This window comes from Medicago sativa, chromosome 7, assembly GCF_051527215.1.
Source record: "Medicago sativa cultivar Bolivia chromosome 7, Bolivia_mono, whole genome shotgun sequence".
Lineage (NCBI taxonomy): Eukaryota > Viridiplantae > Streptophyta > Magnoliopsida > Fabales > Fabaceae > Medicago > Medicago sativa.
The window spans coordinates 11,387,038-11,409,540 of NC_140755.1; the positions used below are offsets into that span (position 1 = coordinate 11,387,038).

Here is a 22,503-nt window from a genome sequence, read left to right on the forward strand (position 1 = left end):
AAATATTAACTCTTTTATTTCGGTTGGATAGCTTAACAATTCATCTTTTTCATCTATTTTTTGGTAAACGGTCATGTACTTATGTCACAATAGTAATTGCAAATCCGCGCATTGCATTGTACATGTGATGTTAATTTACACCTACTTAAAAATATTAGAAAATAATTTAGCAATTTACACCCCAGGTATTTTTAACAAAAAAACCTACTTTTACTAGTATATAGATATGACTTATTCTTCAAGAAACATCATATTTAAATATCAAGACATCATATTTAAAAAAGTGGTGTACAATGATTCAAGAAACATGAAAGTTAAATAACAAACATCAACATTTTATTGAAAAGGACCAAAACGTCAATATTAAAACTTCATATCACTATATAGATATGACTTATTCAACCAATAAAAAAAACAAGGAAACTGATGATATAACCTATTTGATTTATTTATAAATTTCCATCACTCCAATAATGGAGAAAGCACAACAAACAACTTCAAGTCTTGAAAATCCAGATTGTTGAGCCAAAATTTCATATTCTTTAGCAGTTCTTTCTTTTCCACCAGCATTAATGAACATGATATTATCAATAATTGAAGCAAATCTGGATGCATTTGTTGGTTCTGGACATTCTGGTAGTGCAAGCTCCACAAGAATCACCTTTCCATTTTGAGGCAAAGCTTTGTAACAATTGCTAAAAATTTCTAAGCATTTTTCATCCGACCAATTATGACATACAGCCTAGAACAACGAAATAGGGATACAAAATACTCCAGTAAGCACTATTTTATTGAGAATCAATAATATTTATCAACAAATTTTGTTAGAATGACATATAATTTGGAACGCAGAGAGTAGATACCAACCTTAAGCATTATGGTATCTCCTTGTGGAATACTTTCAAACATGCTTCCTCCAACATGCTCAATCCCTAAATGAAATTTGTCTATTTTCAATTAATAATCTTGGGAATGTTAAAATAATTGTTGAACTGGTCATTAATACAAAGGGTTGTTTGAACTTTGATTTGAATGTCATTCTAATATGTATGGACCACAAAAGAAGCTTCAAAGGTAAACCCTCACTAATTTTAGTAAAATAAATATCACATCCCTTTCCTTTTCAGATTCATATTATAAAATTTGTAAAATTTAATTTTAGTTCACACGAAATATTTAAATATTTAATCATTTTAGCTAGTTTCAAGCACATATAATAAGGAGAGTTCTTTGATATCCTAGATGAAAAATGGGTACAGTATATTAGTCATCAAGGGAGCCCTAAAATATTCGGGAATCGTCACACTGAGTTTTCAGCAATCATACATGTGAGTTTTTTTTTTTTTGGACACAATCATACACGTAAGTTGAACATCACATTTAAACCAAAAATATTTAGACATTATATATGTGTTAAGTCATTTCACTTAAATGGCGTTCAATATTCAATTTCCTTACTAATACGGGACTATTAATCACACTTGATGTACCAAAACTATCTATAAGGTAAAGTTAGCCCAATTTTTCAAATTCACTTAAAAATTAATTAAGGTAAGACCTAGGTTACCTTTGAATAATTGTGGATAATTGACCAAAAACCAATAAAATTAGTTATATAAGTAAATTTGCAAGTGATATCCACGAACTAAATTTTACTCTACTTATAAATTTATTCATCTTGAGTAAAAAAAAAAAAATTTCCTCATCTGACTACATAAAAATTAAATTAATTTGTGGATAGTACTTGCAAATTTATCTATTTGCCTATTTTTTCAAATTTCCCGAAGAAAAAAAAATCAATATTGGATTTTCTCAACTTTTACAAATTGAAACTATTTTTTTTACTCACATAAATTAGCCTTTTAGATGATATCAAATTAATTAATCAATTGCTTCCCATAAAACCAAGTAATTTCAAGAAAAAGAGTACCTGGAATGGGTGATGCATTTTCAATCACTTGAGGAAGGTCAAAATTGATTCCCTTAATTGATGGATATTTTGCAATAATCATTTTGAGAGTTTGTCCATTTCCACCTCCAATATCAACCAAAGTTGATACTCCCTCATATCCTTTGTATATTTCAAGGATTTTTTTCATGTGAATTTTGGTCATATTAGTCATTGATTTGTTGAATATTTGGTTTACTTGTGGATCTTTCCCAAAGTACTCATACTTAGTTATTCCATTAACTTTCTTGAATAGGTCAATCTCTGGATCAAGTACTGCATCCTTGAAATTCAACCTATAAATATATTATTAAAATGATTTTAATTAGTGTGTATCTCAAGTAATAATTTAACTATTAATTTTTTTTGAAAGATAATTTAACTATTAATGGAAAGCCTATTAGTTAATTTTGGTAGAAAATTTGAGAGTAATATTCTTGACTACATAATTATATGTAGATAATCGAGATTACGCTAAACAAAATTAGAGCCCGTTTGTTATAGTTTTTTTAAGGAAAAAATCATTTTTCTTAAATAATCACTTTTAAGAGTTTTGCATCCGTTTGTTACAGCTTTTTAAAATAATCAGAATCTAAAAACAACTTCAAATGAGAGAGAAAATATGGTTTAAAAGATTGAACTAATTTTGTAACAAAAAATCTCTTTTATATAGTTGTATCCAAACAAACTAAATGATTTGTTTTAAAAAAATAATTTTTATTACCGCAAACAAACACAAAACTGATTCAGAATTTTCATAAAATCTCTAAAATATAATCTCTAAATTATTTTATTTCAAAATCACTTTTATTTTAATCCGTAACAAACGAGCCCTCAAGCATACGATGAAGAATCATGGATGAGAGTGTCAAATGTAATACTAACTAGATTTTTCACCCGTGCTCCGCTCGGGTTTATTGTAAAGGGATTGACATACGAATAATAAAATGCAATATATAATAGGTGACGATGAAAAAATAACACGTGATAATCCATAGTAGACAAAATAAAACACTTCATAAAATGTATGAAATCTGAAAATATTATAAAAGAAAATTCGGTAATCCTATCAATAATTTAGGTATATATGACCAAGTTTACATGGAAATTAGGGTGGCCGAAAAAAAAGTATAAAATAAAAGGCATCAAACGTGATCATTGATATGCTCATAGTTTCTAGAACAAACGTGCAACATCAAATAAGTGTAGAAAATATTTTCTTCAAAAAAAAAGGCAAGAGGATAGGAATGAAATTGGTGCGATGCATTTTTTAGATGGAATTTGTTAGGTTAAATAATTGCAAATTTAATAAAGCAAATGAGCAGGAAAAAATTAGGTTAAATTGCTGCAGACGTAACAAAATTAATAAATAAGGATACATTCTACATTTTTTCGAGGGAAGTTTATACATTGTACATGTCCACTACACAAATACATTGATTTTATAAAATAAAATAAATGACTTGAGTGACGCTGTAATACTAATTTTTATCAGGAAAAATACAATTTTTTTAAGAGGTGACAATAGAATTATGGTAGCAAAAAAAAAGTATAAAATAGAAGGCATCAAACGTGATCATTGATATGCTCATATTTCTAGAACAAACATGCAGCATCAAATATGTGTAGAAAATATTTTCTTAGAATGAAATTGGTGCAATGCATTTTTTTAGATGAAATTTGTTAGGTTAAATAATTGCAAACCTAATAAAGCAAATGAGCGGAAAAAAATTAGGTTAAATTGCTGCAGACGTAACAAAATTAATAAATAAGGATAAGAAAGGTATAAAGTATAGCTATATTCACGAGGCAAAAACTCAACTAGAAAGTTTAAATGTGTATACACCAGTCTTTTTTTTTTTTTTTGTTGGCTGGGTTTTGAACCCCAGACCTTGCATATTTTTATGCATTGTCCATATCAACTGAGCTATGCTCACTAAGCTCACTAGTTTTAATTATAGAACATAATTGTATCGACTAATTGAGTAATTAACTCTCCTCTGGTTTTATTTTTTCCGCTGTCAATTTCGGTGTGTTAGTTTAACTTAAAGTAATTAGATGTTATAAATTGTATTAAGTAATTAAAAGTAGTCAAACAATACTAAAAATGTTATATTTAAGTGTAAAATAATAGTGTTCTCATGAGCTTAGCTCACTTGATAAATGATAATGCATAATACATGCACGAGTCGGGTAACTGACAATTTTTTTTTTAAATAATAGCATATATAGTTTGATAACATTTTGCTTGGTCTCAATATTGACTTGACGTTTTTCTAGAAGAGATATATTTAAATAATGATTGCTAAAGAAATTCCTGCAACACATTTCCCACTAATATATATATATATATATATATATATATATATATATATATATATATATATATATATTTATCTATATATATATTAAATTATATCGACACTACCAAAAAAAAATATTAAATTATATCGATGTAATATTATATCAATGTTACTTATTTTATATCATTTTACTCGATATATATTTTATAAATTTGACCATTGAATTGTAAGTTTATATTTTTATAAATCATTCATGTAACTTTTTACAAAAATCTAAAATCATTGGATTGTAAATGAAATAAATAATTAAACAAGGTAAACAAAATTAGGCAAGGTAAAATCACTTACCACAACCCTATCAAAGCAGGGTGACACATAAATGATGTGAACGAACCAACATAACCATGATCACTATTTTCATCATAGCAAAAGTATTTACCAGAAGGTGTGATCCCAAAAACTCTAACAATGCTACCATCATTGTTGGTCCGAGTAGAAATAGACAGAAGAGAGTAGCTTGCAAGCAAGCGTAACATACGGTCTAGCCGATTCGGCAAATCAGAGTGTTGAGTTGGTAACTTTGAAGCAATTTCAATGGCTGACATGAATCCATCACCAATGATTTCAAACAAGTTGAGTTGAATTGCAGCATTAAGAACTGCTGGAAACACCAAATTGGCACCTAGTACCATAGCTGAGAGTGTCTCATTGTCATCTATTTGTGGTGTGTGAGTTTCAACAACATGGCTCACTTTGTCATTGGAATAGGAACTCATGTTTGTTTTTTTGGCTTATACTTTTTGTGATTCTTTGATTGTGTTTGTGTGTGTTTGCTTCCATGAAGTTAATTGTTGTGTTTTTTATAGACAAATTTGGCACTACGATGCTACATAGAGAAGATTTGTTTAATTCTGTATGTCACTGTCTTGTTGACTATTGATTCTTTAATTTTGGTAGGGTAGCTTAATAATTCTTCTGATTTGGTAAAACATTTATTAAGATAGTAACGGATAACCCACGCATTGCTGGTTATAATCTATTAATTATAATGATGCGAGTGTTATACAAATATGAAAAATACTAAATGCACTAAAGTTTAAGCCAATATTAAAAAATTGGTCAAATATCACTTTTATTTGGTCGTTTGACAGAATTATCATGTTAGTCCTTTTTCGAAAGTTTCAATTAAGTTCTTTTAGTTTGACAGAATTCTCATGTTAGTCCTTTAAGTTTCAAAAGTTTCAAATAGATACTTTTAGTTGATAAACTATTTGACTGTTACCCCTGCCGTCAGTCTCCGTTTAACTGATGTTGATGTAGCTGTTAAGTTGTTGACTTGGACCAAAATGATGCCTTTTAAAAGCTCGAGGGTGTCAAAACGCTATGTTTCATGGTCACAAACGATCACTTATAGTGCAAGAAAGACAACTATTTACAACAACAAATGTCTTTCTAGCACTATAAACGGCATTTATAGTGCTAGAATGATCATTTGTGATAATTAAACGTAACGTTTTGACACCCTTGAGTTTTTAAAAGACATCATTTTGATCCAAGTCAACAACTTAACGGCTACATCAGCATCAATTAATTATTAACTGACAGCAGGGGTAACGGTGAAATAGCTTATCAACTAAAAAGACCTATTTGAAACTTCTGAAACTTAAAGGACTAACTTGAGAATTCTTTCTAACTAAAAAAACCTAATTGAAACTTTCGAAACTTTTTTTTTTCCGAAGAAGCTAAAATGAGATATATTACCACAATGAAAGGCCTTCCTAGCGCAAGATGCGCCGAGGAAGAAACACCAAAGTCAATACAAGGTATAAACAATAATTACAATAATTACAAGGCTATTGCTTGAACCCATAAAACCAAACCAACGATCACCAGAATTAGCCTATGCCTATAATAGTGAACATATTAAGCCACCAACCATGATAACTAAAGGCAAGAGAGGTAAATTTCAACTTCAACCACATGTAAGTTACCGACTTAATCTTGTCCACTACCTGCATAACTAAGCATTCTTTTGCGTTGAAAATTCTGTTATTTCTTTCTTTCCATATTTTTCACACTGTTGCAAACCAGATAACCAGTAATATTGAACGCCTCGACTTAGCAGCACCACCTAAAAAACTGAATTGATTAAAACGACCTGCTACCTCGAGAGGCAATACCGCGACAACACCTATCCACCGCAAAATGTGGTTCCACACCAAACCAAAAAAATTACAATGTAAAAATTACAATGTAAAATTAAATGAGCTGATGTTTCATTCAAACCGCACCCTCCAACACAAATTTGAGCATCATTATATATGACTCTACGACGATGTAAATTATTCTTGGTAGGAAGGCGATCACGAAACAAGCGTCAAGCGAACAACACCACCTTCAAAGTAACATCTTTATGCCAAAGAGAAGACACGGGCATCGCATGATCAACAGAAACCTGTACGTTCAAGAAATTATATGCACTACAGACAGAATAAATAATAATGGGTTCCAAACTCCAATTCCATCTATTTTCCCTGAACACCTGCAAAGTTACATCTTGGAGTAAAAGCCTAAGATCCCTTAACTCCTTTTCATCCCATGCAAACAACCTACGCCTTCAAACCCACGCCTCCCCTCCTAACCCCCACCCTAAAGTACTCATGTCAAACACTGACCCCCCCTTCAACATAGACAGTTCATACAACCTGTTAAATCTGTCCTGTAACGACACTTCGCCTACCCAAATGTCCATCCAAAAAAGCGTATTTTTACCGTCACCCAAAGGGCGACTAACATGACTATGAAACCACCCAGCTGAACGCAGAGGAGAGATGTCCCTCCACCAAGCAGAGACATCACGTCCCCCCATCACCCAAACGGCCACCAACCACTTCGTACCTCGCCGACAACACCCTAGACCACAAACTATGCCTATCCTCCAACAACCGCCAACACCACTTTCGCAATAAAGCTAAATTAAATTCTTTAATTCTCCTTACCCCCAACCCTCCAACCTCCTGACTCCGACAAATAGAATGCCAATCAACCCAAATGATTTTCCTATGGTCTGCACCCCCCCCCCCCCCCCACCCACACGCACACACACACACAAAAAAAAGAGCATAATGAGGCAGAGACGACAGGAAATACTTCAGCAAAACTAGATGACCACCCAAAAAAAAGTTTCTCGATCTCCAACCCGACAGTCTAGAGTTAATTCGATTAATGAGAGGCTCCCAAAAAGCCAATCGGCGAGCATCCCCACCAATAGGTAACAGGTACATAAAAGGCATAACACCAACCTTACAATTTAGAACCAGAGCAACTTCTGACAACCACGACCCAAGCACATTCACACCAACCAGTGAACTCTTTGAACAATTCACCTTTAAGCCAGACAACTCTTCAAAAAGCAATAAAATGGCTCGCATTGCTCTAATATTAGCCCATGATTTTTCACATAATATTAAGGTGTCATCAGCAAATTGTAGATGTGATACCACCGTCGTAACATGACTGCCCAACTTATAACCATTAAAAATATTATTAATAGATAAAGCTTCCATCAAAACATTAAAGCCCTCAAACAGCCAAAAGAAACAAGAAAGGCGAGAGAGAATCTCCTTGTCTCAATCCCCTCCCCAAAGGGAACTCATTTGTCGGTGATCCATTAACCAACACCGATGTTGTAACCATCCCAATACATTCTTTAATCCACTTCCACCAAAAAAAAGTAACAAATAAAGGAATTAATTTAAGGGCAAACAAAACCCTAATAATATCTTTTCCTCTAAAAAAAATGTCATTTAAATATTTAAAATCTAGAACATATATGTCTAAGTTTGTAAAAAGAAAGTTTACGAGTACTAAGGTAAAAACGATATGAGAATTAAAACACAACTTCTTTAAAAAAAAAAAAAAGAATTAAAACATAACTAATAATTTTTATTTTTTTTTAAGAAAACCAATGATAAATTTGTAGTTTATCATAAATTGATATTCATGAAAATGTAGAGGTTAAAATATGTTACAATTACAATAGTTCCATATAAAAACATTGTTTATATCCGTTAATTAAAAATGAATATTTTTTTAAGCAAAATGAAAATTAGATTAATTAAAATAAAGAAGTACAGAGACTAGATGACATTAGACCTGACCCAGGTATAAATCAGAATACATCCTGATAACCAATAGGACCAACCCTAACCTATCATAACAAAAAATCACTCATCATAAGGCGCAACCTAACGAATCCGCGTACTGCCGCGAAACAAAGTTACAAAAAAGAGTAATAAGGGAGCATTTGCAAATAACATTAAGGTTTAAAATTGGCGAATAGATTGACCGCCAACACAGAATGAAAATCCAAGTGCCAGCTCCCAGAACTCAGCAACAAGCATAAAAGCTCTTTCGAGCATAAGAGGAACCCGAGTGAATCACTTACGACAACCCTATCAAGCAGGGTGACACAAATGATGTGAACGAGCTAAGATAACCATGATCACTATTTTCATCATAACATAAATAGTTACCGGAAGGTGTGATCCCATAAACACTCACTATTCTACCATCGTCATTGGTCCGTGTAGAAATAGACATAAGAGAGTAGCTGTTGTTTTTGGATTTCCAAATTGTTGTATTTGAATTTCCAAATTCTATTATCTACCGAAGTTATTACTAGGTTGAGTCACGACCAGATCGCTCTCTTTAAGACGTTTCGTGGCACTACCCAAAATTGTGCAAGGTAGACTATCAACCACGCCGCCTCCAGGATAAAACAAGCCCAACTACAACTGTGCGGTTAACTACTGCACTGTAGAAAACCGTTCGAGAATTACACCCTCAAATATGGTACTAAGACCACTTTTAATACTGAAACCACTTTAATATGGTATTGTTACCACTCTGTTATGGTGCTGAGACCACTCAAATATGGTGTTACCACCATTCTAACTTTAATTTCTCCAAAACATCAATATGGCACTACGACCACTCAAATATGGTGATACCACCATTTCTCCTCAAATAGAAAAATATTGAAATATTTTATATACCGTTAAGATCATTCATCCTTAATTCCGACGGGACATTATTATTCCAAAAAGGGACTATGATCTTAATAGTACTCTTTATTTCGAAGGGACTTATATTATCGAAGGGACTATGTTTTTAAGACCATTCTTAATTCCGAAGGGACATTAAACCGAAAAGGGACTATGGTCTTAAGAACACTCTTAAATCCGAAGGGACAGAAAAAGGCGATGAAGAGAAGAAAGACTCGTCAACACAAGTCAAGAAAGGGAGAAGAGAGAAAGAGTTCCCGACAACTCAATGAAACTCTTTGGTGTGATTTTTGAACTAGGTGAGCTCTCCTTTTATAGGGAGAGTTTGTAACTAATTTGGAGAAACTTAAGAATTAAGTAAACTTAAAAATTAAGCAACTCACATATCAGCTCAAGTAATAAACTAATCGGATAAGTTCAAAAAGAAACAAATCCACTAACGAAGGAAAAATAGGAAATTCAGTTGGATTCTCAATCTTATCACAACCAACATAAACTAAAATTATGGGGAGTGATATCCATGAATTAAAAATAATAATTACTATTATTTTCATCATTATCGGGTATTTAAAATTAAATACCGCAATTTAAACACTACTAATGTGTGTGTTCTAATTTATCTGGGACCCCCACATTCTATTTTTTTAATTCACACAACACTAGATCAAAGTTTAATTACTTAGTGTTTAATCTTCCAACCTTCCAATTTCTTTCCAACTTCACAGCAATGTTCCAACAGTAGCTTGCAAGCAAACGCAACATACGTTCGCCGATTTGGCAAATCAGAGTGTTGAGTTGGTAACTTTGAAGCGATTTCAAAAGATGACATGACTCTATCACCAATCATTTCAAACAAGTTGAGTTGAATTGCAGCATTAAGAACTGCAAGAAACACCAAATTGGCACCTAGCACCATATCTGAGAGGGTATCACTATCATCTATTAGTGGGGTGTGAGATTCAATCAAATGGTTTTCTTTCTCATTGGAATAGGAACTCATGTTTGTTTCTTTGGCTTATAGTTTTTTGATCCTTTGATGGTGTGTGTGTTTACTTCAATCAAGTTTTTATATTTTTTATAGGCAAATTTGGCAAAAGAGAAAATTTGTTTAATTCATTATGTCACTGTTTGTTTAAATATTAATTCTTTGATTTCAGTTGGATAGCTTAACAATTAATCTTTTTCTTCTATTTTTTTGATAAATGGTTATGTATTTATGTTACAAGGGTAATTGCAAACTCGCGCATTGCATGGTATATGTGTGATGTTAATTTACACTTACCTAAAAATATTAAGAAATAACTTAGCAATCTACTCCCATTTATTTTTAACAAAAAAAAAACCTACTTTCTTCAAAAAAAAAAAACCTACTGACCATTATATAGATATGACTTTTTTTTTTTTTTAGCAAATATAGATATGACATATTCTTCTAGAAATATCATATTTAAATATCAAGACATCATATTTAAAAAAGTGGTGTACAACAGTGATTCAAGAAACATGAAAGTTAAATAACAAACATCAACATTTTATTGAAAAGGATCAAAACATCAATATTAAAATGTCATATCACTATATAGATATCATGACTTATTCATCCAGAAAAAACAAGGAAACTGATGATATAACCTATTTATTTATAAATTTCCATCACTCCAATAACGGAGAAAGCACAACAAACAACTTCAAGTCTTGAAAATCCAGATTGTTGAGCCAAAATTTCATATTCTTTAGCAGTTCTTTCTTTTCCACCAGCATTAATGAACATGATATTATCCACAATTGAAATGATTCGAGATGCATTTGTTGCTTCTGGACATTCTGATAGTGCAAGTTCCACAAGAATGACCTTTCCATTTTGAGGCAAAGCTTTGTGACAATTGCTAAAAATTTCTATGCATTTTTCATCCGACCAATTATGACATACAGCCTATAGAACAAGGAAATAGGGATACAAAATACTCCAGTAAGCACTATTTTAATGAGAATCGATGATATTTATTGACAAATTATACTAGAATGACATATAATTTGGAACAGAGGGAGTAGATACCAACCTTAAGCATTATGGCATCTCCTAGTGGAATACTTTCAAACATGCTTCCTCCAACATGCTCAATCCCTAAATGAAATTTGTCAATTTTCAATTAATAATAATCTTGGGAGTGTTAAAATAATCGTTGAACTAGGGTTATCAGTTTGAATGTTGTTCTAATATGTATTGACCACAAAAGAAGCTTCAATGGTAAACCCTCACTAATTTTAGTAAAATATATATCACATCTCTTTTCCTTTTTAGATTCATATTATAAAATTTGGACACACTTTTTTAGATTCATATTAAAAAATTTGTAAAATTTAATTTTAGTTCTTACGAAATATTTACTCATTTTAGTTAGTTTCTTGGTCATATAATAAGGATGATTCTTTGATATCTTAGAGAAAAATTGGTACAATATATTAGTCATGAAGGGAGCCCTAAAATATTTGGGAATCATCACATTGAATTTTGAGCAATCAAACAAGAATTGTAAAACTGGTTGTCTACCTTTTACCTACAATACCAAATAGTAAAGTTACTTAAACAAGAATTGTAAAACTGGTTGTCTACCTTTTACCTACAATACCAAATAGTAAAGTTACTTTCTCGAATTGTTACCACTCACACACATTATGTACTTTATCTTCAGCGTCAGAGAAATACTAAAATAAACTCTTTTTGTTAATCTAAACACGAAAAAAAAATCAATATTGGATTTTCTCAATTTTATAAATTTAAACTATTTTTTTTACTCACATAAATTAGCCTTTTAGATGATATCAAATTAATTAATTGCTTCACATAAAACCAAGTAATTTCAAGAAATAGAGTACCTGGAATGGGTGATGCATTTGCAATCACTTGAGGAAGGTCAAAATTGATTCCCTTAATTGATGGATATTTTTCAATAATCATTTTGAGAGTTTGTCCATTTCCACCTCCAACATCAACCAAAGTTGATACTCCCTCGTATCCTTTGTATATTTCAAGGATTTTTTTCATGTGAATTTTGGTTCCATTAGTCATTGATTTGTTGAATATTTGGTTTACTTGTGGATCTTTCCCCATGTACTCATACTTAGTTATTCCATTAACTCTCTTGAATAGGTCAATCTCTGGGTCAACTACTGCTTCCTTGAAATTTAACCTATAAACAAATTATAAAATTGAATTTAATTAGTTTACACCTCAAGTAATAATTTAACTATTAATGGAAATCCTATTAGTTGATTTTTTATTTTTTATTTGCCGTGATAGAAAGTTAATTTTGGTCTAAAATTTAAGAGTGATATTCTAGAATGCATAATTATATGTAAATTATGCTAAACAAATTTAATCATTATACGATGAAAAATCATGGACAAGAGGGTCAACTATCATACTGATAAGAGAGGTAGAAAGTATATATTGATCAATAAAAGATAGTTTAAATGTGTATACACTAGTCCTAATTATAGAACTTAACTGTATCGACTAATTGAGTAATTAACTCCTCTGGTTTGATTTTTCTTGGAGGATTCTACATGAAAAACTACCAGTACAAAATGAACTTTTTAAAAAAGGAATAAACAGTGATTCATTGTGTGTTCTTTGTGGGCAACATAATGAAACAATTTCACACCTCTTTATGAAGTGTCAATGGTCAAAGCATATATGGTTTGCTTCCTCTTTAGATGTGGTATTTGATTCGCATGATTCTAGGTACGTACCTTTTCATAAGTGGTTGGAGGAAAATATTATTGATGCCGACGAGGATATTATAGACCATGTTTTGGCCTTGTGTTAAGAGATATGGTGTGCTAGAAATAAGAAATGTTTTGAGGGGACTGATGTTGATGTAGCTACCACTGTTCAGAAGATACAAAAATCTATTGTGAATTTTAAGAGTGCAAGTATGGTGTTGATGGAGACACTAAGAGAAGGTCCAATTTTGGCAATATCTGATGTTCATTGGACACCTCCTTTTAGTGGTTTGTATAAGCTTAATGTTGATGCAGCATGTCAGATAGAAGGTGATAAGTGGGGTATTGGGGTTGTTGTGAGAGATAACGAAGGTGTTGTCATTGGTGCTAGTTCCTGACAAGTCTTTTCATTACCAAATTCAGAGGTTGCAGAAGCTTTAGCTATGCGGGAGGGTTTAGAATTTGCGAAAAACATGTCTTTTCTGAATCTTATAGCAGAATCAGATGCTTCTAATGTGGTTTTAGCGTTGAACGCTCACTAACAATCTCCAAACTATTTTTTTTTTTGAAAGAAACAATCTCCAAACTATGTTGGCTCTATTATTTGAGAATGTATTAGTTTGAAGGGTAGTTTTCGTAGTTTAAATTTTTTGCATGTTAGGCGTGAAGCCAACCAAGCTGCTCGTTATTTAGCTAAATATGCTCTTAAGAATTTAGATTGTATATGGATCGAAGAAACTCCGCTTTGTATTTCAGCAGTCTTGGCTTGTGATTTATTGCCAGACTTTCATTAATGAATTTATCTTTAATATCAACAAAAAAAACTCATGTGGTTTGATTTTTTTTAACTTCAATTTCGGTGTGTTAATTTGACTTCTTAAAAAAAATTATACTTGACTAACACTAGCGAAATTGATATTTTGTAACTCCATCGTAGATTCTAACAAACAAACGTGAAGTCTCAAGTTTAAATCCAGATGAAGATGCTAAGTTTAAGTATCTAACATTAATGATATTGTCCGTTTAATTAGACGTTATAGAATGTATTAAATAATTAAAAGTAGTCAAACAACGCTGAAAGCGTTATATTCAAATTTACAATAATATATTTTATCCGTTTCAAAATACATATCTCAATCAACCACTTCACACATGTCAATGCACAACTTTGACCGTTAAGATTTTAATTATTTAAAAAAATTAGAAAAATTTAATATTTTAAAAATATTTATCGAAACAAATCAAACAACATCTTACATGCTAATTAACATTTGTATTTATATGTTAGTTAAAAAGTAAAGTTAAAGTAAGTCATGTGAATAATGAACATTGTAAAAATGCGACATGTATTTTAAAACGGATGGAGGATATAGTTTGATAACAATTTGCTTGGTCTCAATATTGATTTGATGTTTTCTAGAAGAGATATATTTAAATAATGAGTGCTCAAGCAAGCATCCACTATTCCTAATAATCAATTAGCCAGTAAGACTTACCTATACAAAATTGAAGAAATTGTATGTATTATTTTTGTGTGTATGTATGTGTGGGTATATGAGAGATATCAAATTATTATACCGATGTAATATTATATCAACGTTACATTGTTTAATATCGTTTTACTCATAATTTTTTTAGAAATTTGACCATGAATTGCAAGTTTAAATCTTATAAATCATTCATGTAACTTTTACAAAATTCTAAAATCATTGGATTGTAAATGAAATTGTTAATTAAGCAAGGTAAGGCTAAGGTAGAATCACTTACCACAACCCTATCAAAGCAGGGTGACACATAAATGACGTGAACGAGCCAAGATAACCATGATCACTATTTTCATCATAGCAAAAGTATTTACCAGAAGGTGTGATTGCAAAAACTCTCACAATGCTGCCATCATCATTGGTCCGAGTAGAAATAGACAGAAGAGAGTAGCTTGCTAGCAAGCGTAACATACGGTCAAGCCGATTTGGCAAATCAGAGTGTTGAGTTGGTAACTTTGAAGCAATTTCAATGGCTGACATGAATCCATCACCAATGATTTCAAACAAGTTGAGTTGAATTGCAGCATTAAGAACTGCAGGGAAAACCAAATTGGCACCTAGTACCATGGCAGAGAGTGTCTCATTGTCATCTATTTGTGGGATGTGAGTTTCCACAACATGGTTCACTTTGTCATTGGAATAGGAACTCATGTTTGTTTTTTTGGCTTACACTTTTTGTGATTCTTTGATGGTGTTTGTGAGTGTTTGATTCCCTCAAGTTAATTGTTGTGTTTTTTATAGACAAATTTGGCACTACCATGCTCTAGAGAGAAGATTTGTTTAATTCTGTATGTCACTGTCTTGTTTACTATTGATTCTTAAATTTTGGTCGGGTAACTTAACAATTCTTCTGATTTGGTAAAACATTTATTAAAATATATATATGGGTTTTGTTACAAGCCACCCTTTGGTGGTGTCTTTTAACAAGTCACACCTTAAGGTGTGATTTTCACTTTTTAGTTATAACTTTGCTAAAAGACACCTTCATAAAAGTAAGTTGGTGTCTTTTCGCAAATGCTCATAGAGTAACTTGATAAAAGACACCTTCATAAAAGGTGTCTTCTATCATAACCCTATATATATATATATATATATATATATATATATATATATATATTACTAGATCTTTTCCCCGTGCTACCGCCCGGGACATTAAAAATGGAGAAGCTAAAAAAGTTCTGATATTATTCATTACATAAAAAATAAAATAAATAAACATAAAAAGTATTTAAGGGCGTACAAATATTGGGTCACACATTTTCGAATATCTCCTTATAAACTACATTTGAAGTGGTGCTGATACATTTGAAGCGTAATAAACCAATAAACTACATTTTCGAATATAGTAGTAATAAAAAAGTAATAGTTATGTTAGCTGGTTTTGATAAAGGCATGACAGCAAACAGAAAAGAGAAAAACATGAAGCCAGCATAACAACTACAGCTGCTAGCCCAAAACAGCATCCAAAACTCAGCTACTCCTCAAACAGGCACGGCACCAGCAGCCGAAACACAGCACCAGCAGGTAACATCAGCAGCTGCCGACAGTAGCAGCAGCCACAACCAACCCAAAGAAGCCCAAACACTACCTCCTTAAACACTATCGCAGATGAATTATATATCATAAAGGATACTTGTACACAATAATGGGACACAAAAAAGAAATTTCATTGAAAATAAAGGGAGAGGTACTTAGATAATCAAGTGCATACATATCAATCAATACAAAATCTGGCATATCTCTTAAACAAAAACTTGCCGGTCCGCAAACTCAAAATAAAAACAGACAAAACAGAATTGAAATCATCCAAAACACCATTGTGAAAAGTTTATAACATACTTTCAAAGTTTATAACATCAAACAAAATGTTATAAATCACAGACACCGAGTTACTCTAAATTTCAAAGTTTATAACATCAAACAAATTGTCCAAATTGACAGATATGCAGTTTTAGAAGCATATTTAATACAACGAATTAGAAATCACAGACACTGAGTTACTCTAAATTCCATCTTGCGCTTGTTGATCTAATCCTGAAAAGGCTCAAAAAAAGGTAATTTTTCATCTCAAGAACTTGAGATCTCAACTTTTCTTGCCGTCTTAGAGGCCCAAAGTAGTTTGTCATCAATCCCATTAAAGAAAACATCATAGCCATCATAACTTGTTTAAGATCATTTTCAACATTCCTCATATTAACAATGGATTGAGCACAAAATATGAGAGCCAACCACGAACCCAGCTTATACCTGAACATAACGCCGAATAAGACAGCGATGAAACTGGCGTAATCGATCGGAAGATCTTGTGGAGCTATCACTGGTGGTACGTACGGCTTCGCCGATGATGGCTGACGTGGATCTATCCCATGCGATGACATCTTCTGAGTCTCTCTCTCTCTCTCGTCTTACTCTCTCTCTCACCTTAGAGAGATTAGATAAAAATGTCAAGAAGGATGATTTTGGAAAAGTAAGAAGGAAGATTTTGAAAGACTCAAACGGTTTTGTTTATAGTCAAGAAGTATGACATCTATCAGAGGTGCTGTTAAAAAAAACAACAAAAAAGCAACATAAGTGATTTGTACAAAACTGGAAACAACAATATCAAAGGATGGAAGACTTATACCTATCAAATCATGGTAGGCAAGCAGCGCCTGGATTCCATTATTTGCCATGGGATTCGATTGAATTTGAAAAAGAATGAGATGTGATTCATGTGATTCCATGGTATGGTATATATACACGTTCAGATTCATTCATCATGTATCATGGAAATGATACCTATACATTGGTATCATATCAAAGGCTTTGGAATCAATAACAACATTAAATGCAATCATGGAATGGGGAAAGCAACAACCAAAAGCGTTGAACGTAAAAGGCATGGGGAATTTAACGTAAAATGCAATCAGATTAGATCAAAGGATGAGATTAATGCTTAGCTTGCTGATTTGATCAAACGGTCCTGCTTGATTGGCGCCCAAAATGCTTAGGTTTAGGGTTTGCAAGGTATTTAGCATTGTTAACAAAGATTAGATATAAGTATGATTGTCATTTTTAATCCTATCATATCTGAAATTACCACACATCCAACACAACATCATAATTTCCTCTACAATTATTTTATTTTCAAGTTGGTTTCTCACTACCGAACACTATGTTCCTACAACATCACCCGTCTTACAGCTATCCGATAAAATTTTCCCTTCAACTTGAGTGGTACTTTCGTATCACATAAAACACATAATGCTCTTATCCATTTCAACCATTCATCATGAATTTGATGATTTATATCTACTTCTATTTCTTTATCATTTTGTACTATGGACCTGAAATATTTTAACTAGGTAACTTTGGTATGATATGATCTCAAACTTCCACCTCTAAATAAGAAATACTTTGTCTTTTGTTGAAATTACATGTCATATAGTTTGTCTCAATTCTACTAAGGTATAATCTTCTAAGGCTTGCCTCTAACCTAAAATTAAACTCATCCCACTACTCTTCAAACAGGACTACATCATTTGCAAAAAGTATACATCTTAGTACTAACTCTTATAAGATTTCTTAAGAAGATCCAAAACCAAAGTAAAAAAATAAGGTCTTAGAGTTGACCCTTGGTGCAATACCATTCTTATGGGAAAATCGTCGGTCGCCACATCATATGTTTTCACACTAGTCAAAGCTTCCTCTTACATATCTTTGATAGCTCGAATAAGAATTACTGACTCCTTTCTTCTCTGGTGCTTCCCACAAAATCTATCCAGGCACCCTATCATACACCTAATAAAAATTAATTAAAATTAAGATCAGTTCGTTTTTATTCATCTGATATCGTTATATCAAATGTCGTAGTAAGTAGATCACTTCCATGGTCAACCTCTCATGCATAAAACCAAACTGGTTTTAAGTAACTCGAGTCTCCTTACTTTGTCTTAGTTCAATTGCTTTCTACTATAACATTATGATATAACTCATAAGTTTAATTCCCCTATAATATGCAAATTTTTGTATATCCCCCATATTCTTATAGATCGAAATTAAAGTGTTTTTTTCTTCATTCTTCTGGTATTTTCATTGATTTCATAATTTAGTTAACAAGTTTGGTGAGCCACTAAATTCTTCTATCTCTAATACTTTTCCACTCTTCAGTAAGCATGTTCACATGCCCAATCGTCTTGTCATTTCTCATTCTTTTCAATTATTCTTTTACCTCGTGTTCTTGAATCTTACGATAATAGTTATAGCTTCGATCATCCTCTCTAATATCTAACCCGTCAGAGTTTGGTAAGATCTCATTACCTTCATTAAATAATTTGTGGAAATAATTCGTCTATTTTTCCTTTATATCTCTTTGCTAAAGCAAAACTTTACCCTCTTCATCTTTAGTACACTTTACTTGATCCAAATCTTTTGTCTTTCTTTCTCGTCTCTTAGCAAACCTATGAGTAGATTTTATCCCTTCTTGGTAGGGATGCACATAGGTTGCGTTAGGCCAAACCCATTCAAATTTCAACGGTCATGTTTGTAAACCAACCCCCATTTTCACTATCAAACTCGAATCGAACCAATTTGGTTGTTAACGGGTTGGATCAGGCTGAGTTCACAGGTTATGCATCTATAATAAAAAATATAATTTTGACATAAAAATTATAAGTTTTAAAATTATATAAAAAAAAATTATGATTTGGAATGAGAATCTATTGTAAATGAAATTAGGGTTAGATTGAGCTCATAATTGTTTTTGGTATAAATTGTTAAAATATAGACATATAGTTGTTGGAACAAAATGTGTTTAACAATAAACCTTAAGAGTTTTGATGATAACAAGGTATTAAAAATTGTCAATTGGACTAGCTAATATTTGTTCAAGTGTACAGGACCATAGTTAAATTTTTTACATCATATATGGGTTCTGAAGAACAAAAGTGAGCTTAGAAATCAACAAAAAGGAAGCTTAAAGCATCTGAAGAGAAGTGCTCCTGAAGTGAAAAAGTGCTCCTGAAGAAGTGCTCCTGAAGACAAAGCGCTCCTAAAGTGATGACATCATCAGAAGCTGAAGTTCATCAGAAGCATGTTCAGAAGTGACTTCATCAGAAGCTGAAAATTACCAGAAGCTGAAGATTCAAGATTTAATACTTCAAAAGTCTTAAGAGTATGTATCTGTTTTGTATTGTGAGCACCTCTGATTGTATATCAAGTGTTCAACCTCAAACATTTTTCTGTGTAATTTTGTTTGATTAGAAGTCTCTTGCTTGTGTGCTTGAGCAGTTTGAAGTCTCTTGCTAGTTGTAGCAGTGAGCAGTTGTAATTTGACATTACATTTTAGTGAACTCTCCTTGGAAGTGCAAGGGGGACAAGACTAGTTCCGGTTTGTGGAAGGAACATGTATAATTGCTTTTGTCCTTCTTCTTTCCTTTCTCTATGTTTTTATTCCACTGCATACGCTCCTGATCACCCTTTTGAGAGGTTGTCCTTCAGTTTCTGAACTTAAGTGTTCTGAGTTTTAGAGAAAACGAAGAAACGTCCAACACAATTCAACCCCCCTTCTTGTGTTTTTCTCCCCTTCAATTGGTATGAGAGCCTTGGTTCTGTTGATAACATCTAACAGTGTAACAGTCCAAGATCTAAGAAAAACATGTCTAGTGATACTTCTGTCACTGGATCTGGTCATAATCATACTACTGTTTTATATGATTATGGTGACAACAAGAAATCCAGTGTAGGAAAGATTCCTAAGTTCAATGGAGATCCTGAAGAATTTTCTTGGTGGAAAACCAACTTCTACAGCTATGTCATGAGTTTATATGAAGAACTATGGGACATACTTGAAGAAGGTGTTGGTGACTTAGTCGATGAAGAAAGAGCTGGTGTTGAAAGAAAGAAACATACTTCTGCTCAGAAGAAGACCTACAATAAGCATCATATTATCAGAGGAGCACTTGTCACTGCTATTCCTTAAGCAGAGTACATGAAGATGAGTGACAAGTCAACTGCTAAAGCAATGTTTGCTTCTCTTTGTGCTAACTATGAAGGCAACAAGCAAGTCAGAGAAGCAAAGGCCCTTATGTTGGTTCATCAGTATGAGTTGTTCAAGATGAAGGATGATGAGACTATTGAGGAGATGTACTCAAGCTTTCAAACCCTAGTCTCTGGACTACAAATACTGAAGAAGAGCTATGTTGCCTCTGATCATGTGAGCAAGATACTCAGAAGTTTGCCTGCTAGATGGAGACCAAAGGTGACTGCCATTGAGGAAGCTAAAGATTTAAACACTTTAAGTGTTGAAGATCTTGTTAGTTCTCTCAAAGTTCATGAGTTAAGTCTTAATGAACATGAGTTTACAAAGAAGAGTAAATTAATAGCTCTTCCATCCAAAGGCAAGTCATCAAAAGCTCTCAAAGTAGTTGAATCTGAAGAAGATGCTACTGAGATGGCTATGCTCTCCAACAGACTGCAGTATCTGGCTAAGAAGAATAGGAAGTTTCTGACCAGAAGGAGTAACTTCAGAAGCTCAAAGAAAGAAGATCAGAAGGGATGCTTCAACTGCAAGAAGCCTGGACATTTCATTGCTGATTGCCCTGATCTTCAGAAAGATAAGTCAAAGGACAAGTCAAAGAAGTCAACTTTCAAACCAAGCAAATTCAAGAAGCAGATTAAATAGAGTTTGATGGCCACCTGGGATGATTTAGAAAGTGAACCTGCATCTGATAAAGAGGAAGCTGATGAAGGTGCAAAGATAGCTGTTGGGTTAGTAGCTACAGTAACTTCAGAAGCTGGATTAGAATCAGATACATAAGAAGAAAATGAGGTATATTCTAAAATTCCCAAAGAAGAGTTGATTGAGTCTCTTAAAGAACTCCTTACACATTTTGAAGTAAGAACCAATGAGTTGAAGGATTTAAAAGAAAAATATGTTGATTTAATGAAACAACAAGAATCAACTTTATTGGATCTGAAGGCTTCTGAAGAAGGACTTAGAGGTTTTGACTTCATTTGTAAAACTTATGAAGACAAGCTCAGGTTCTTGTGTCAGAAGCTACAAGAAAAGTGTAATGGAAAACCTTTAAGCAACCATGAGATTGCTCTTGAAGATTTTATCATGTCTGGCATTAGCAGAAGCAGAGTTGCTTCTATGATTTATAGCATTTACAAGAACAATGGTAGATGAATTGGTTTTTCAGAAGTGAAAGCTAATGAAACCAATCTCAAAGATTGTTGTGAATGTATCAAGGAAGGATTGAAAACAGTTTTTGTACCTGAAGGTGTGAAAGGTAAAGTTGTGGTTCAGTCAGAACCTGAAGCTTCTGGCTCTAAAGCTGAGATTGCATCAAAGCCAAAGAACCTTAAGTCTAAGGTTATGACTAATTTTGGATCTAAGACATCAAAGATCAGGATTCTGAAGAGATCAGAATCTGTTCCTCAGAGTCTGTTGAAACCAGAATTCAAGATCCTGAAGTCTGGAGTTCAGAAGGACAAAACAGTATCTGCTTCTAAAGTACGAAAACCAAAAGGTGTTAAACCTAAGGTGATGGTTAATCAGAAGCAACCTAAATCACATCCTAAAGAATAAGAACTGAAGAGTAGAACATCAAATACTAACCTTCCAGGACCCATAGCACAGTGGGTACCTAAATCCAAACTCGTGAAAAATGCAGATATGTCTAAGAGCAATGCCAAAGCAGAAATCATGGTACCTAGACAGCGGTTGCTCAAGACACATGACAGGAGAGAAGTCCATGTTCCTCAACTTAACAAAGAAAGAAGGAGGAAATGTGAAGTTTGGAGGCAACCAATCTGGAAAGATCATTGGTACATGAACTATTGGTAATTCCTCTACCTCAATTAATAATGTATGGTTGGTAGATGGGCTTGAACATAACGTATTGAGCATCATTCAATTTTGTGACAATGGTTAT

The 22,503-nt window shown here is 32.7% G+C and overlaps 2 protein-coding genes and 2 pseudogenes across 4 annotated transcripts; 1 reads left to right on the forward strand and 3 right to left on the reverse strand.

Moving 5' to 3' along the window:
• Nucleotides 1–237: 237 nt before the first annotated feature.
• LOC146904227 (isoliquiritigenin 2'-O-methyltransferase-like) lies at nt 238–5,083 on the reverse strand. Of its 2 annotated transcripts, none has more exons than XM_085728050.1 (4): nt 4,600–5,083; nt 1,931–2,244; nt 868–932; nt 238–742 (listed from the first exon to the last, which is right to left on the reverse strand). In XM_085728050.1, exons 1-4 carry the CDS (start codon nt 5,025–5,027, stop codon nt 446–448), a joined length of 1,104 nt encoding a protein of 367 aa, XP_085584176.1. In that variant the 5' UTR covers nt 5,028–5,083; the 3' UTR covers nt 238–445. The 2 variants fall into 2 exon arrangements, with proteins under 2 accessions (XP_085584176.1, XP_085584175.1); XM_085728049.1 differs by having other exon boundaries at nt 868–947.
• A 5,744-nt stretch (nt 5,084–10,827) lies between these two features.
• On the reverse strand, nt 10,828–15,294 carry LOC146904228 (isoliquiritigenin 2'-O-methyltransferase-like). Its single transcript, XM_085728053.1, has 4 exons — nt 14,811–15,294; nt 12,195–12,508; nt 11,378–11,442; nt 10,828–11,250 (listed from the first exon to the last, which is right to left on the reverse strand). The coding sequence occupies exons 1-4, from the start codon at nt 15,236–15,238 to the stop codon at nt 10,954–10,956; spliced, it is 1,104 nt and encodes a 367-aa protein (XP_085584179.1). The 5' UTR covers nt 15,239–15,294; the 3' UTR covers nt 10,828–10,953.
• Nucleotides 15,295–16,383: 1,089 nt separating this feature from the next.
• LOC146904229 (protein Asterix pseudogene) lies at nt 16,384–17,603 on the reverse strand (annotated as a pseudogene). Its single transcript, XR_015018248.1, has 2 exons — nt 17,211–17,603; nt 16,384–17,126 (listed from the first exon to the last, which is right to left on the reverse strand). The product of XR_015018248.1 is annotated as a protein Asterix pseudogene (transcript).
• A 2,778-nt stretch (nt 17,604–20,381) lies between these two features.
• Nucleotides 20,382–21,248, forward strand: LOC146904230 (uncharacterized; annotated as a pseudogene).
• Nucleotides 21,249–22,503: the final 1,255 nt, after the last annotated feature.

Coding starts and splice junctions, on each gene's coding strand:
- LOC146904227 (XM_085728049.1), bottom strand. CDS start 5,027: ATGAGTTCCTATTCCAATGACAAAGTGAGCCATGTTGTTGAAACTCAC. Junction 2,245..4,599: donor CCTGCTTTGATAGGGTTGTG/GTAAGTGATTTT, acceptor ATATATTTATAG/GTTGAATTTCAAGGATGCAG. Junction 948..1,930: donor AAATGCATCACCCATTCCAG/GTACTCTTTTTC, acceptor AATTGAAAATAG/ACAAATTTCATTTAGGGATT.
- LOC146904228 (XM_085728053.1), bottom strand. CDS start 15,238: ATGAGTTCCTATTCCAATGACAAAGTGAACCATGTTGTGGAAACTCAC. Junction 11,443..12,194: donor AAATGCATCACCCATTCCAG/GTACTCTATTTC, acceptor AATTTCATTTAG/GGATTGAGCATGTTGGAGGA. Junction 11,251..11,377: donor GAGATGCCATAATGCTTAAG/GTTGGTATCTAC, acceptor CTTGTTCTATAG/GCTGTATGTCATAATTGGTC.